This window comes from Suricata suricatta, chromosome 2 (genome assembly GCF_006229205.1).
Source record: "Suricata suricatta isolate VVHF042 chromosome 2, meerkat_22Aug2017_6uvM2_HiC, whole genome shotgun sequence".
Lineage (NCBI taxonomy): Eukaryota > Metazoa > Chordata > Mammalia > Carnivora > Herpestidae > Suricata > Suricata suricatta.
This window is the reverse complement of record NC_043701.1, coordinates 32,053,401-32,067,293: the sequence shown is the minus strand read 5'-3', so window position 1 is coordinate 32,067,293 and position 13,893 is coordinate 32,053,401. Positions and strand designations below refer to the sequence as shown.

Genomic DNA, 13,893 nt, shown 5'->3' with positions numbered 1-13,893 from the left:
CCTTGGACAGTCTCTTCATATTTAAGAATGATGTCATTAAAAGGTATTTAGGAATTCTGGTTATATGGGTGGGGCTTGTGGGCCAGAGAGGTCTGCTTTCTGGTGAGTTGGTAGGACACTGGCTGTTACGCTGGAGACTAACTCTGGAAAGCCTGGGAGGTTAAGCCAGACTTCCAGGCGTTGCACTCGTTGGGGGAGGGAGGGAATAGAGTTTGTTATTCCATCTATGGGTTTTTCAGTTACTCCCCATTTTCAGCACTATGCTTCTCTCCCATGCTCATGAGTATTCAAAATTTTCTCAGGGCATATTGGCTCCCACTCTGGCTATTGACCCATCTGCCTTTTCTTTCCCACCCACCCCCCCCATCTCCTTTGCTGTAGCTTCTCCATCCTTCTTTATCAGTTACAACTTCTTCTGCTTCCCACTTCCCAGAAATGTGTTGGACTCTCATTTCTTTGAGCATTCTCCTTATTGTTGATTTAAGCCATTTTGATCCCACTGCTATAATTTTAATGAGGTTTTTTGAGGAAGATGTGAAATGCTGTATGTCCTGTCCACAGCCTTCAGTCTGTTTGCACTGAAATATCTGGAAGGAGATGAGGACTGTGGGTTGGAGGGTGGGGAACTTCCCCATCTTCCATAGACACTTTACTGCTCATTTTACTTTTGTTTGAGCAAGTGTTGTTTTATAGCAGGAAGAAGGAACACTAGAAAGAATTGGCTACAATGACTTGCTATCTCTCTCCAGTGTGTGATGGTGAAAGCTTCTTCAAAAAACAGGATCATGACACAGGTCTTGTTTTCTCTTTTGTCTTGAATCTTTCCTAAAGGGTCTCTTCTGCTTCCTTTTTGGATTCTTAATGGCTGCTACTTAAAGGCTGCCATCAAGATTCCATTTCCAGTCTTCTCTACCTCCTCTTGCACATTCTCGTGGCCCTTGTGGCTCTTCATATCACCAAACTGGCCAGCAGGGTCATCTGCATCAACCCCTTGCCCCTCACCACTTGCTTAATCCCATCTCATTTTTATTCTGTGGCATCCAGCGAATAAATACTTGCTATTTTATATGACTGCTTTAAAAAAAAAAACAAATTTGACTCCTAAGGACAGCAGTATTCTTTTAGTGTTTAGCCTCACAGAAACTAATTTTTTTTTAGCTTATCAGATAACTCTCCTCAAAAAAGCTTCAATAGGCTCATAATTGCTTCAGTGCTAAAATCTTACTTAGCATATTCTTTATGCGGCCCTTAAATGTCTAATTTTGAGCATTTTTCTAAGCCTTTGGTTTGCAGAGGCTATTTACTTTTAAAATTTTTAAATATTTATTTTTGAGAGAGAGAGAGAGAGAGAGAGAGAGAGAGAGAGAGCGCACGAGCGAGCATGAGCAGGGAAGGGGCAGAGAGAGAGGGAGACCCAGAATCCGAAGCAGGCTCCAGGCTCTGAGCTGTCAGCACAGAGCCCAATATGGGTCTCAAACCCACAAACCGTGAGATCATGACCTGAACTGAAGTCAGACACTTAACCCACTGAGCCACCCAGGTGCCCCTGCAGAGGCTATTTTCTACACTTAAAACATAAGAGACTTCTAAATATTAGCATTCTGTACCAAAGAGACAAGAGCCTAGTTTTTTTTTTTTTTAAAGCTATAGAAGAAGGTAATACATGCATTGAGCCAGCTAGAACAACTCTTATTTTATACTTATCTGCCCAACTTACTGTCTGAGCATAATAATAAAACATAACATCCATTAGGGTCTTACAAAATGTCAAGCACTTTATACTCACTGCTTACTTTGTTTATATAAGTACTTGATATTCACTGTCTTATTTATCCATGCCAGCATATAAGGTAGATACTACCTACCCCCACTACTTTACAGATGAAGATACTGAGATACCTTGAAGCTGACAGTCTCGCCCTTGGTCTCACAAGCAGTGTGGCTGAGTTAGAAGGCACCTAAGCCATGTCTGGCACCACGTCCATACCGCAAACCAGTCTGCCAGTGTTTCTCATGCTGGGGTTTGTCACTCCATCCCCAAGGGTTCATGCTCTCTCGGCTCAGTGAGTTTTATAAAGGTTTTTACGTGTAGTGTTTGTGTATCTAATTATAGTCTACAAAGAATTATTTTCCAGTTAGAAAAACAGACTTCTCCCAAGGAGAATGAAAGTTTGGTTTCTTAAGTCATCTTTTCTGAAAATGGAGCCCAAGCAACCCCGGGGTGTCTTTGTATGACTTCTTTACAAGGTATCTCTTCCTCTCAAGGGCAGACCACCTTATCCTGTGTGAAATATATGCCAACTTAACTATTGACCTTGCCTTAGAAATTCAATTTAGAATTTGTTTTAGGTCTTTATATGCTATGTTTTAACTAAATTTCTTAGTTAAATTTGGGCATTCAAAGTGTTAGGACTTCACTTTTTAGTTGGGTGTATGCCACAAAGCGACTAATATATTTCTGGTCTTATATCAATTTTCCTGAGGGAAACACACATTAAAACATATTTAATTTTCAGATGCTGGCTTAAAGCCATGTACATTTATTAACAATTAAGTCCTTTTGACAGGTCCACATCTCTAAGATGAGAGTGACTGAAAATCAGATCAACCGCTATCTTTCAAACATACCTACTCTGGAACCAGGAAAACAAAGGATATTTATTAACCACCTGTGCAGTTAATTTGCATACACAATCATTTATTAACTGTCTTGAGCGCTGTCATCCTTCAAAAACAGTGACTGTGGGTGGGCTTAGCTAGGAAATATAAGGTGTGGAATTTATATTTGAGGAATTTAAGAACATTACCGTTGACTAACCATATGTATAATAATTCTTATTGACTAATGAGGCCAGCCTAAAAAAAATTTCTATGAATAATAGAACTTTACATGGAACTGTAACAATTTTGTGAAGAGTTATTCTCTGCTTTAGGGCTTTAATTCTGGTTAGTTTTTGATTCATAAGCTCTATAAAGGTCTATAGTACTATAGTACCAAGCACATACTATTTTTAGGTCCATAAAGAGAGGGCTGGGGTCAATGGAACTGATCTACCTTTTAAAAATGCATTTAATTCTACAAACTAAGGAGACTAATTAGAAAACAAGTATCTTCTAAGTGAGATTTGTGCCTCATAAGGATGTTCAACATTATTTAAAGGAAGGTTCAGATGAGTAGGAGGTTAAAACAATCTGGCTTTGGGGGCGCCTGGGTGGCTCAGTCAGTTGAGCATTCGACTTGGGCTCAGGTCATGATCTCACGGTTCGTGAGTTCGAGCCCCATGTCAGGCTCTGTGCTGACAGCTAGCTCAGAGCCTGGAGCCTGCTTCAGATTCTGTGTCTCTTTCTCTGCACCTCCCCTGTTCATGCTCTGTCTCTCTCTCTGTCTCTCAAAAATAAGTAAATGTTAAAAGAAAAAAATTTCTTTAAACACAGAATAATTCGGCTTTCTAGTTCAGTTTGGTTTTATGATTTTCCATTGATATTTCATTTTGATAATGTCGTTTGTTTTCAATTGTGTTCAGTTCTCTTGGTTCAGACCCATTATTAATTATTTATCTTAAGGGTCATCACAGGAAGCAATATCTTAGAAGTCTTTATTAGGCCCAAGACTTGCCTGTAAGGCTGTGTTTAAGTCTTGGAAAATATCCATTTCTTTTGACTTTGGACATGTTTCCTGTAGACAGAACTTAGAAGTATCTGCTTTGTGGGCCAAGCTCAGGGGGGAGGCCCCAGGACTCCCCAGCCCTGACCTTGAGAGGCACGGGTTTAGGCAGAGCGTGGAACTAGAAACTCTGGATCCCTTTCCCCTCTAAACTTCTCCCAAATAAAATACAGGATGCTGAGTTACGTTTGAATTTCAGATGATCTCAGCTAGCAAGTAAATTCAGTTTATTTGCTAATTGCAGCCGCCCTTTTGGCCTTGTCTCTTCATATGCAAAATACGGAGAATAAAGGTACTACCTTCTAGGCCTGCTTAAAACTTAGCACATACATTTTATTTTATGTGGAAATCCTCTCTGGGTAACCTAAGGTCATGCTCAAGTATTATAGCCAATATTCTGATTCCAGAGCCCCAGCTTCCATATTGCCTCAGTCAAGATGCCATCAATAGCTAAGAACCCTTAACGAATAAAGTAGCTAGTAGTAATTTAAACATTACATTAAAAATATAAATATCAACACGGTTGTCATATGCTAATTTTTTATTAGTAAACATCAGAAAGCATAATACCTACATCAGCCCTTATATGTATATTTAAGGCTGAAAATAAAACGCAAGGAAGTGAGCATTTCTTATCATTTTCCTAGTCTGCTTTTAGGGCATTAATTCAAACACATTCCAGAACATCTGAACTTTGAAATCTGTCACTCTTTCAAAGGGGACTCCAGACATGAAATGCATGAAAGTGGAACTTAAATATTTCGTTTCTCCCCCATTGTCCTGGGCCTTCCTGTTGCTTTCCCAAGACCTCCACGTCTCTCTGCGTGGCCTTCGAGGCTGAGATCTGGCGGACTCAAATTTGCAGCCTCAGCCTCTATGAACTCTCAGTTATGAACTTCACCCTAGAGCCCTTGTCATTCCTCAACGTTGAGGTTCTTTCTGCGCCAGGATCTTTCTTGGCCTTATAGTTCCTTCGTCCTGGAAAACGTTTTCTCTGTCTCAACCATGGGAAATCTTTGTCTCCAGTTCAAACACCCAGTTCTTTTGTGACACAACCTTTCTCTCCGCTGGCTAACTGGCCCTTGGCTGATTGTTCTGTTACACCCCCAGTGACTTTGTCTCAGTCGTCCCCCTGACTTGTGGCCAGGAGCTTCTTTCTTTTATTCTTTTCCACACACGACTTTGTACCCAAAACTGTGTCCTTCCCAGGGTAATTCTTAAATTATCTGTTGAACTACATTTAGTGCAGTAGCACTTATGGTTGCTGCTCTCAGACCTGTAATGCCATTGGTTGAAGTTTTCTCAATCCACCAAATAAGGCTACATTGCTTCAGGCATGCTCACAATGACTAGCAGTTATATTTTTGGCATTTAAGACCACTTTTCCCCTATTGTTAAAAAAATCATACAAATTCATTTTAGAGTACGTGTGACTTAAAGACATACACAAAGGGGAAAATATCATCCTCATGCCACCTTCCAAGGGCAGCTGCTGCCCTTTTGAAAATACAGAAACACTGTGTTTTTCTCAGAAATGCACACAGAGTAATATGGGAAGGTAGGCGAGGACATAACGGTGAACACGACTGGGTTTGAACCCCAAGTCCTGTGCTTAGGATTGTGTGACTTCCATGAGTCACTGCATCTGCTGAGGCCCAGCTTGTCCTCTGAAAAGTAGGAATAATGCTTCTTTATGTTTCTACGAGGGTCTTTGGAAGATTCAATTACAAAACGTTTGATAGTATTTTCTAAACTAGAAAATACTGTCTAATAGAATGTTTAACTGTACCAAAGAGGAGTCTATGGACAGACACATGGAGCAATGAGACTGAATCCTAAGTAATAGTTCATATTGGATTTGTGCCTGGCTCTCTTACTAGTTACAGCTAACCTTCACTAATGACAAAGGAATTAACTTTTATAGAACACCACTGCATGTGGGGCTCTGTGCTGTTTGCCTTATTCTGGCCTTCCTGAGGCACCACAGAATACTCTACATATGAACAAAGCTGAACTTCAGTGAGCAAAGCCAGTGGTATTGCAAGATTAAAGCTAAGGTGGATCTGATTTTAAATCCCATTTTCTTTTTATCTTTGCTATAGTAAAAAAAAACTTGGGGGGGAAGTATTTTTATGGCATTTTTGTCATGCAAATTTGTAGTGATTGAAGGGCAGGATTTGATTGGCTACATGGATTATCCTGAGACGGATTCTCTTAGAAAAAGTCGAAGAGGCTGTGATTGGTTCATCTAGTTGTGATGATCTATGACTATTTCTAAATAGACTAATGCAAAAGCCCTTTTCAAGCCTATGAAAGGGGACAAATGATGGATATCAACCAAGTAACTTTTTCTTGTAATTTGTGTATCTTAAAATATAATTTAGAAGTTTTCATGGCATGACATCTTTAGACTTAAACTGTTGAGAGAAACTGGAACTTCTGTGTTGATAGAATGTTGGTTTTGAACAAGGTAGTTTCTCTTTTTAGAATTTAACAATCATCTTAGAGGTGGAAAACTGGACTGGATCAGGGATGAATTTTCAAGTAAACGTGAAGGAAAAAACCATCGTTACAAATTCCGAGGCTGTGATTAAAATTAAACGATATCACAGCACAGAGAATCTGAAATGATATTACAGTACAGAGACACATGAGGGTGCTCTAACCAGCTGCCATCAAAAATGAATTACCCTTTTCAAATATTAGGGGAAATGAAGGCCTGTTGTGAATGGCGACGTTGAATTCACTTTGTAGTATTGGCTAAACATAATCCTGGAATAGATGTTTTCTTCTTTAAATGAATGTATTGGTCCTTCGACCCACATTTTAAAAAGTAGAAGATGTTCATATTGGACAATTTGGGAAACACTGAAAGGCTCACAAAAGAAACTGATGTTGCTATCTGGTCTGGGAGGCTAGGATTTTCTAGAACCAGGCCCTTCGGAGGCTTAGCTCAGGAGGCCTGCCTTCAAACACAAGCCCAGCCTGTTCTCATTTTGATTCCACAGACCTTCTGCTGGTAGGAAGGGGGAGTAGAGACTGGGGGTCTAATGACCGCAAGAAGAGAATTAGAGACGCATGTTTATCTCAATACATTTACTCTCATTAAAGTTCATATTCACTGACATCATGCATCTCCTTGAAAAAGTCTGCCCACCCACCATTAATTAAAGCCACATTTTAAAAAGTCAGTGTGTGCACTTTTATTCCAATCAAAAGTAGCCTCCTAAGTTTTGCAGAGTAGGCAGGAGAATATCTGAGGCCTGACAGCTGTTCACCTCTACACAGTGAAAAATCATGTGATTTATATTAAAAGTCACGTTAAATCAGGGCTTACAATATAATAGCTAAGATCTATTGTCTTGAGGAGGTGAAACATTCAAAACCTAATGGCCTATTAAGTAAAATTAACATTTATTTTGATAAGTCAACATTCTTTTGGTTACAATGTGTGACCATATGCCTTTACCTTTACAAATAGTTTGAGAGATCTAACTACACACCCTGCTTGAATGATTAGCAGCACAGTCCTATCAAAGACACCACACTTTATAATTTATACATGTGGTATCAATGTCAAAACAAAGGTCAATGTAAATGTTTTAAAATCTAAACCATTGCACAAACAATAATTACCAATAGCTGTAGGATTGCACAATCAGAGTCTATATTTTTGGCAGTAGTCACTATAAGTTCATACATTCATGAAAATAAGGAATGTTGATTTTTAAAGTTCAAGAAAGGTACTATTTGTAAACAGCTCAGGTCACACTCATTTCATTCCATGTGTTAAGCAAGAATTTCCTTCCAACTTCCTTTAAATGAGATTTGTACTATCCATAAGCCTAATAAAAGGGTTTTTATCCAAACAGATCTGCATTCTTTTCAACTCTTCTTTCTATAAAAGCCCTCCTGGGGACCTTTCAATTTTATGCTGATCTTTCTTTGTATATTAACATCAAGCACATTTTTATTCTGTGTTGATAAAAGACAAATTATGGTTATTTTTTCTCATTGGCAATACAATTATTCTAGATCGGTTCTGACCAAATATTTGATTAATGTAGTTTGTGTTTCTTACACAAAGAAAGAGATAATGTGCATCATTCAGATTCTCTAGTTATTCTGATCATGTCACCATGCAGAAAGAAATGGTACATCCATAGATCTGAACACTGGCTCTGAAATTGTTTAATCCTGGGCCAAACACCCCTGGCTAGAAGTTGAAACCTGAGTTCTGGTACTAAATTTTCTACTGACTCTCCATGTGACCTTGAGCACCCAAGGGCCTGTTCTCTCATCTGACAAACTGAGGTTAGGAGGTGAATAATGACGGGTACCCAAAGCCCAGGAAGTTAGTCAGGACTAGTGCATAAGGAGTCAGAAAATCCCTTTGGGGCATGCCTTTTCCTGGTCCACGCACTCATCCAGTCCCGGAAACGACAAGGTGGGACTTTCATGAATGAGAGTTGGGTCTGTTTCTAAAAGGAACATCCTTGAGTCTAGAAGTCAACAAGCCATGCTTGGCGAGTTGCTTTCATGATGAATTTGAGAGAAGATGCTCTGGGTCTTGATCCCCTCACACACAAGCGTTCAGTGTCTTATTGGTATGTGGGGTGAAGCACTACCCTCACCCACAGATTGCATCTTCTGTCTAGATGATACAGTATCCAGAGGGACCATAAAACACTGGACTCCACATAATGCCAGAAGCAGTGAGCGGACTCCAGCTCAGCTGTGGGAAGGAAGGAGTGAGGGTGGAGACGTCTCAACCACGGTATTCTTTAGAATCCGCAGCTGGGTGATGTGGGGGGCGGGGGGAAGCTGGGACTGTACAGCATTTTACCAACTCTAGGAAAGCTTAATATAAGCTCGGTTTAAGTGATTTCTAAGGCCACGCAGCCTATAAAATGAGCCCCATTGCTGTCCATACCTTCCTGCCGGCTCTGTTGTTGTGAAGGTTCATCAGGGCTCTGGCATCCTTTCCTTTCCTTTCCTTGGCATCCACAAATGCTCGGGCAAATTTGATCCCATAGTCAATGTTATCACTGCAGCCACCCCAGTCGAAATTGCCCTTGCTGTCCTTGGCGGTTCCCTTCTTCTTTGGATCACAGGAACAGGATTTTAATTCTCCTTGGCTACAGGCTCTGGTGATGGCAAACACAACTCCCGCTGAGGAGACAGCGTAAACAAAGGCAGATTCCCGACTACCTGAAACAGAAATGCTTTTCTTAAACATGGTCTGGAATCTCAGTAACTTTCACACCATGGCTGTTTCCCACTCACTCCGCCTCTGGCATAGTTCACCTGGGGCAAGAAGGTACTGGTGTTCTTGAAGGACTCTATTCTAGAGCCAAGGCTCACTTTTGACTATGAATTGTTTCCATATAATAAGAGCTTCCGTCAGTTTAGGTGTCTGTGTGACAGCCATCCTTCAGGTAAATTGAGCTCATGAAAGAAAATGCAGCAAAAGCCTGCCCTGCCCACCGCTGGCTTTACATTAGCTTCATGTCCTCGAAGAGAGGAGCCGGGCCTCTCTGGGCCTTCAGTTCCCTGTAACACAGCCCGAGTTCCCCGACTCGGTCATTCCACAACACAGCTTGGTACGCTCGCTACTGCACGCACCCTTCCCAATCTGCAGGCCTTAGTGAGGACACTCCTGTCACATGAAGGGTCCAGAATGAAATTCAAAGCAACCTGGGCGCTCAGGTCGGAAGAGAATTCAGGCAGGCACCAGCTCTGTGTGTGAACACTGGGAAACTTTGGCTCGGCACCAACTTTCACGAGTAACTGAGAGATTGTTGACGGCAATATGCAATATCCTTGAGTTACATACTCTGTCTGACTATTAAGGTGCCTTTACTTTCTTCTGGAACACCTGCACTAATCACCGGTATTGGGTGAAAGACAGTGAAAAGCTTTTCTTTGGTTTTTCTGGAAGGAAACAAATTTACCGCCTATAATTAGACTCGGGCAAGAACCCTTTGGGGTGCTTTCTTAGAATTGTTCTTTATTAGAGCAGAGGCTACTTTCCCTTACAAGCTGAAAGGTACATATTTCAGTGCAATAACTACATTAAATTATTTTAATAATCTGTAGTAACTCATAACACACTGTTGTGGTACAGTGACAGATATAAGGCTCTTTAGGGTCTGTGTGCACCTCATTTTTCAAGCAGGGCTGTATTTCACTGTTATTAGCATGCCTCTTTATTAGTGGGTGCTGCAGCAAATATATTAACAATCAAAATAGCAGCTCAACAACCTAATGCCAACACAAGGCAGAAAACCGAGAGCCAGTCAGTGACTCCATGTGTCAGGACGAGTGTGACTTTTTGAACCGCACAGCTGGGAGAACAAACCACCCTTTCGCATCGAAGCCCTTCTTGTTTCCGTTTGTCATTGGGCGCTAAAATTTATTATACGTCCCTTGCAATATTTGCTCTGCTAGTCTCATTATTAAAAATCAGGAAAACATATCTACACCATATTAAGTGGCACTTACCTCAGCCTTCAAAAAATATCTCCCCTGAAACCTCGAACCATCAAAAAAGGAATCAATCATGCCCCGTATATAGGTAAAATCAATTATATTAATATTTGCCATAGGTAGCAGGTAGTGCTCTCCAGAGAGAAATGTGACAGTCATACAGCTGTTTGAAAAAGCCTGGGTTCTATTCTAAGGATCACAGATTTTCTAAGGGAACTGAGGTGTTTTCTAAATGAAGGTGACTAAGAGATACTAATGTGGCTTAATCCCAGGTAGTGACTTTCAGGTAAATAAAAATTTTATTACACCCATTTTATAGTTTAGGAAAATGCCTTGTTCAGGGTTACCCCCTTGGTCTGCTAAAGCCTGGTTTTCTATTTAGAGTTCAGTGCCTACATTTAGAGATATCACAGAGGGGAAAAATTCCAAATGCTTAATGTATTTAGCACTAGTCTTGTTGTTTAAGGAGAAAGAAGAGCAATTTTATGAGGTGGTCTTTTAGGGGAAAGATATGGCAGACGTCGATGATAGCGTATCAGTGACCAGACAGTGTGCTGAAAGCAGTAAAGGAATAAATTGCCTAGGTGCAGAATTCATCCTGGCATAACTTGCAAACAATTACATTGACTTGTTGTGGAAAGAAGAAAAATCACTTAAAATTTACTGTATTTCAGAAGTAATTTCCAAAGTAATAATGTCACCTTTATAAATATTTGTCATTTATTATTCAAACACATTACTAAGTAACTAGGTGTCTATTCTGTGTATTTAAACACAGAACTTAGCACATTGATTGACTGACTTTTCATTTTACCTCCCGATGTTTTGGTATCAAGTATATACAGCCTTAAGATGTTTTCAGTCGAATGTCTTAGATGCATCACTAAAATGCTATGTGTGAAATAGTAGCACAATTCAAGAGTTGGCTTTGTAACACAACACATTTTGATCTTGGGCCTCTTCTTAGAAAAATGGATTCTTTTTAAAGCCATCACGATATGAAATAAAATCCAAATCTAAATGGTGGTACTTAAATTCCTGATGTGGTTGAAGTTTCTCTAATTTTGGGGTTGAGATAAGTCAAGAAGTGGCTATCAAGTGCATAGGCATCATTTTTGTTCGGGGCAGGATTTGGGGAGGGCAAAATACTAGAAGCTACACTTTCGGGAAGGTTATAAGTCATTCAGCTCTCATTAAATGCTTGCCTTTTTTTGTACATTTATAAGGATGACCCCTAACCACCTTTTCATCTTCTTAAGGCTTATTCTAGAATTCAAGAGGTGTATTCTTACAGGAATATTTTTAGGTTCACTAGTTTGGTCTTTAAGTTTCTCTGCCTATGGCCAGTGACAGTCTGTAGAATGAGTGAATTATAGATGTTCCTAAAAATCCTTCTGTACTCTTCTAGTTCTCTGAAGCAAAAGAAGTAAATAAATATTTTCCTTTTTTTTCATGACCATGGAACGTGCTAGTAACCTTTATGTTCTTCCTATCACTGGTGTTGGCCTTTGCCTTTCCTATTCGTCTATAAGGAAATTTAGGTTTCCAAAAGAGAGTTCTTCACAACCTAAGATGTGAATTTCTCTCCAAGCAATTAATTGTAAAAATCTTTGGATAGCTTCATTGGAATTTCTTGATTATTTCCAGGATAAACTACTTCAGGCCAAATTCAGCCGTCCCATAACCAACACAAAATCATCACTGACAGTCATAGGAGTTTATATAAATGTCCAGGAAGAAATCTGGCCTTCTGTGAAGAATGGAAAGAAATTGTGTAGCCTGAGTGTTTTAAGTTGAGTACTTTGGCAAAGCACTCAGCTTCATCTGAAAGAACCCTGAAGGAAATACAGCTTAGAGTCTCTGATTTACCTGAGGCCTTAAACTAACTTGAACTAGCCTCCTTCCTCCAGTTCTAACCTCTTCCCTCTCAGTAACCCTACAGCCAGGATTAAAGGATTTTACAAATGAATTCCCAGCTTTCCTAGACAGGCTATCTTTAGGATCAGTGGGCAAAACTGCTTCTTTTGATTTGTGATCTAAAGGTTTTTATTCAGTATAGAGACATCTGAATGGATTTTCACAGACTGAATTTGGAGGTGAACATTTTGTAAAGGAGAAGTACACTTAATTTCTAGTGATTGAAAAGTGTGAGCACTTTGGAAAGGCGAATCCTGATACAGTGTGAACACTGGGAGCCTGTACAGAGGATGCACGAAGATCACTTGTCCCAGAGACTTGTAAACTCTCTCTGACAAGGTCCAGCACTTTAATTGATTCACTGGTGAGCTAATCTAGGTGAAGTCTTAAAATTCCATGCAGCTGAAATTGACTATTAACCTTTCAAAAATTTGCGATGTCATATTGAAACTCCAAAAGGAATGCAGAAGAATATAGTTTTTAAACTAGGAATAAAATTGCAGAATATCGTAGTAAATTAACTTTAGGGATACACGGAGTGAGAGTACTACGCCCTTGGGGGATTTTAGAGACATTCAGTTATGCATTTGGCCTCATAAAACCCTAGGGCTGTGATGATTACATGATAGAAACACCCTCTGTTAAGCATTACCAAGTGTACAGCCTGCATGATTTTCTTAGGAATGGGGGGGGGGGGCAAAAACAAGTGTAGTTTCCTGTTTCTGGGGTTCGCACATAAACTGTTGTGTTTTCAGTCAGCTTTCCAATAGCAAATGGGCCGTGCTTACTTCTTAAAGAATACTAATAATGCCAGGTTAAGGGATGGGTATTTTTGGGTAACTGAAATCTGATTTTCAGTTAGTTTGTTTTGATTGTATACCAGCTACTTCCCATATTCAGAACTTTTACGGAATTTGTTATATAGTTAGTGTTTGATGTTCCTTCTAAGTAATACAGAAACAAAAACAAACCCATATGCTTGAAAACTATGTTTTCATGTTTCTCACCCCTATCCTCCATAAGTACTGTTCTGCCTAAAATGCACCTGAAAAGCAACAGGTGCTCACGATGAGTTCATCCATTCATTCAACCATTCAACGAATGAATGGTGCCTGCAATACACAAGGCACGAAGGGAGTGCAGGGAACAGAGGCTAGAATATACAATCACCTGGGGAAAAGTGTTGAATTTAGATACAGAGTAACTCAAAGCTAAGTAGCTGAATGGGAGGCGAAAAGTGGTAAGCAGAGATTTGTCTCTGCTTCTTAAATGAAAATAATATTTTTAAGTTTCATTATATATTTTTGAGAGAGAGAGAGAGAGAGAGCGAGCAAGCGAGCGAGCATGAGAAGGGGAAGAGCAGAGAGAGACACGGAGACACAGAATCCGAAGCGGGCTCCAGGCTCTGAGTTACCAGCACAGAGCCCAACGGTGGGGCTCAAACTCACAAACTGTGAGACCATGACCTGAGCCGAAGTCGGGACGCTCAACTGACTGAGCCACCCAGGCGCCCCTGGCTCTGCTTCTTGATAAACACACGGATATTTTTAAAAATATTTTTTGGTTGAAAAAAATTTTGAGTACTCTACCCTGATCTGCTCAAATCCTCTAGAAGGTTCAAGTCCCAGAAAGAATAAAAAAGTCAAGAGAGGGCCACCTGGGTGGCTCAGTTGGTTAAGTGACTACCTTCAGCTCATGTCATGACTCACAGTTTATGAGTTCATGCTCCACATGGACTCTCTACTGTCTGCTCAGAGCCCACTTCAGATCCTCTGTCTCCCACCTCCTCTCTGCCCATGCCCCCTCTCTCAAAAATAAATAAA

At 40.2% G+C, this 13,893-nt stretch overlaps 1 protein-coding gene across 1 annotated transcript in view; it reads right to left on the bottom strand.

The window, feature by feature from the left end:
- WNT2 (Wnt family member 2) overlaps positions 1-13,893 on the bottom strand; it is a 47,533-nt gene that overhangs the window by 30,338 nt on the left and 3,302 nt on the right. The window contains exon 3 of the mRNA XM_029924507.1: positions 8,598-8,875. Within this exon, the coding sequence (XP_029780367.1) occupies positions 8,598-8,875 (278 nt within the window). The remainder of the gene's footprint in view (positions 1-8,597; positions 8,876-13,893) is intronic.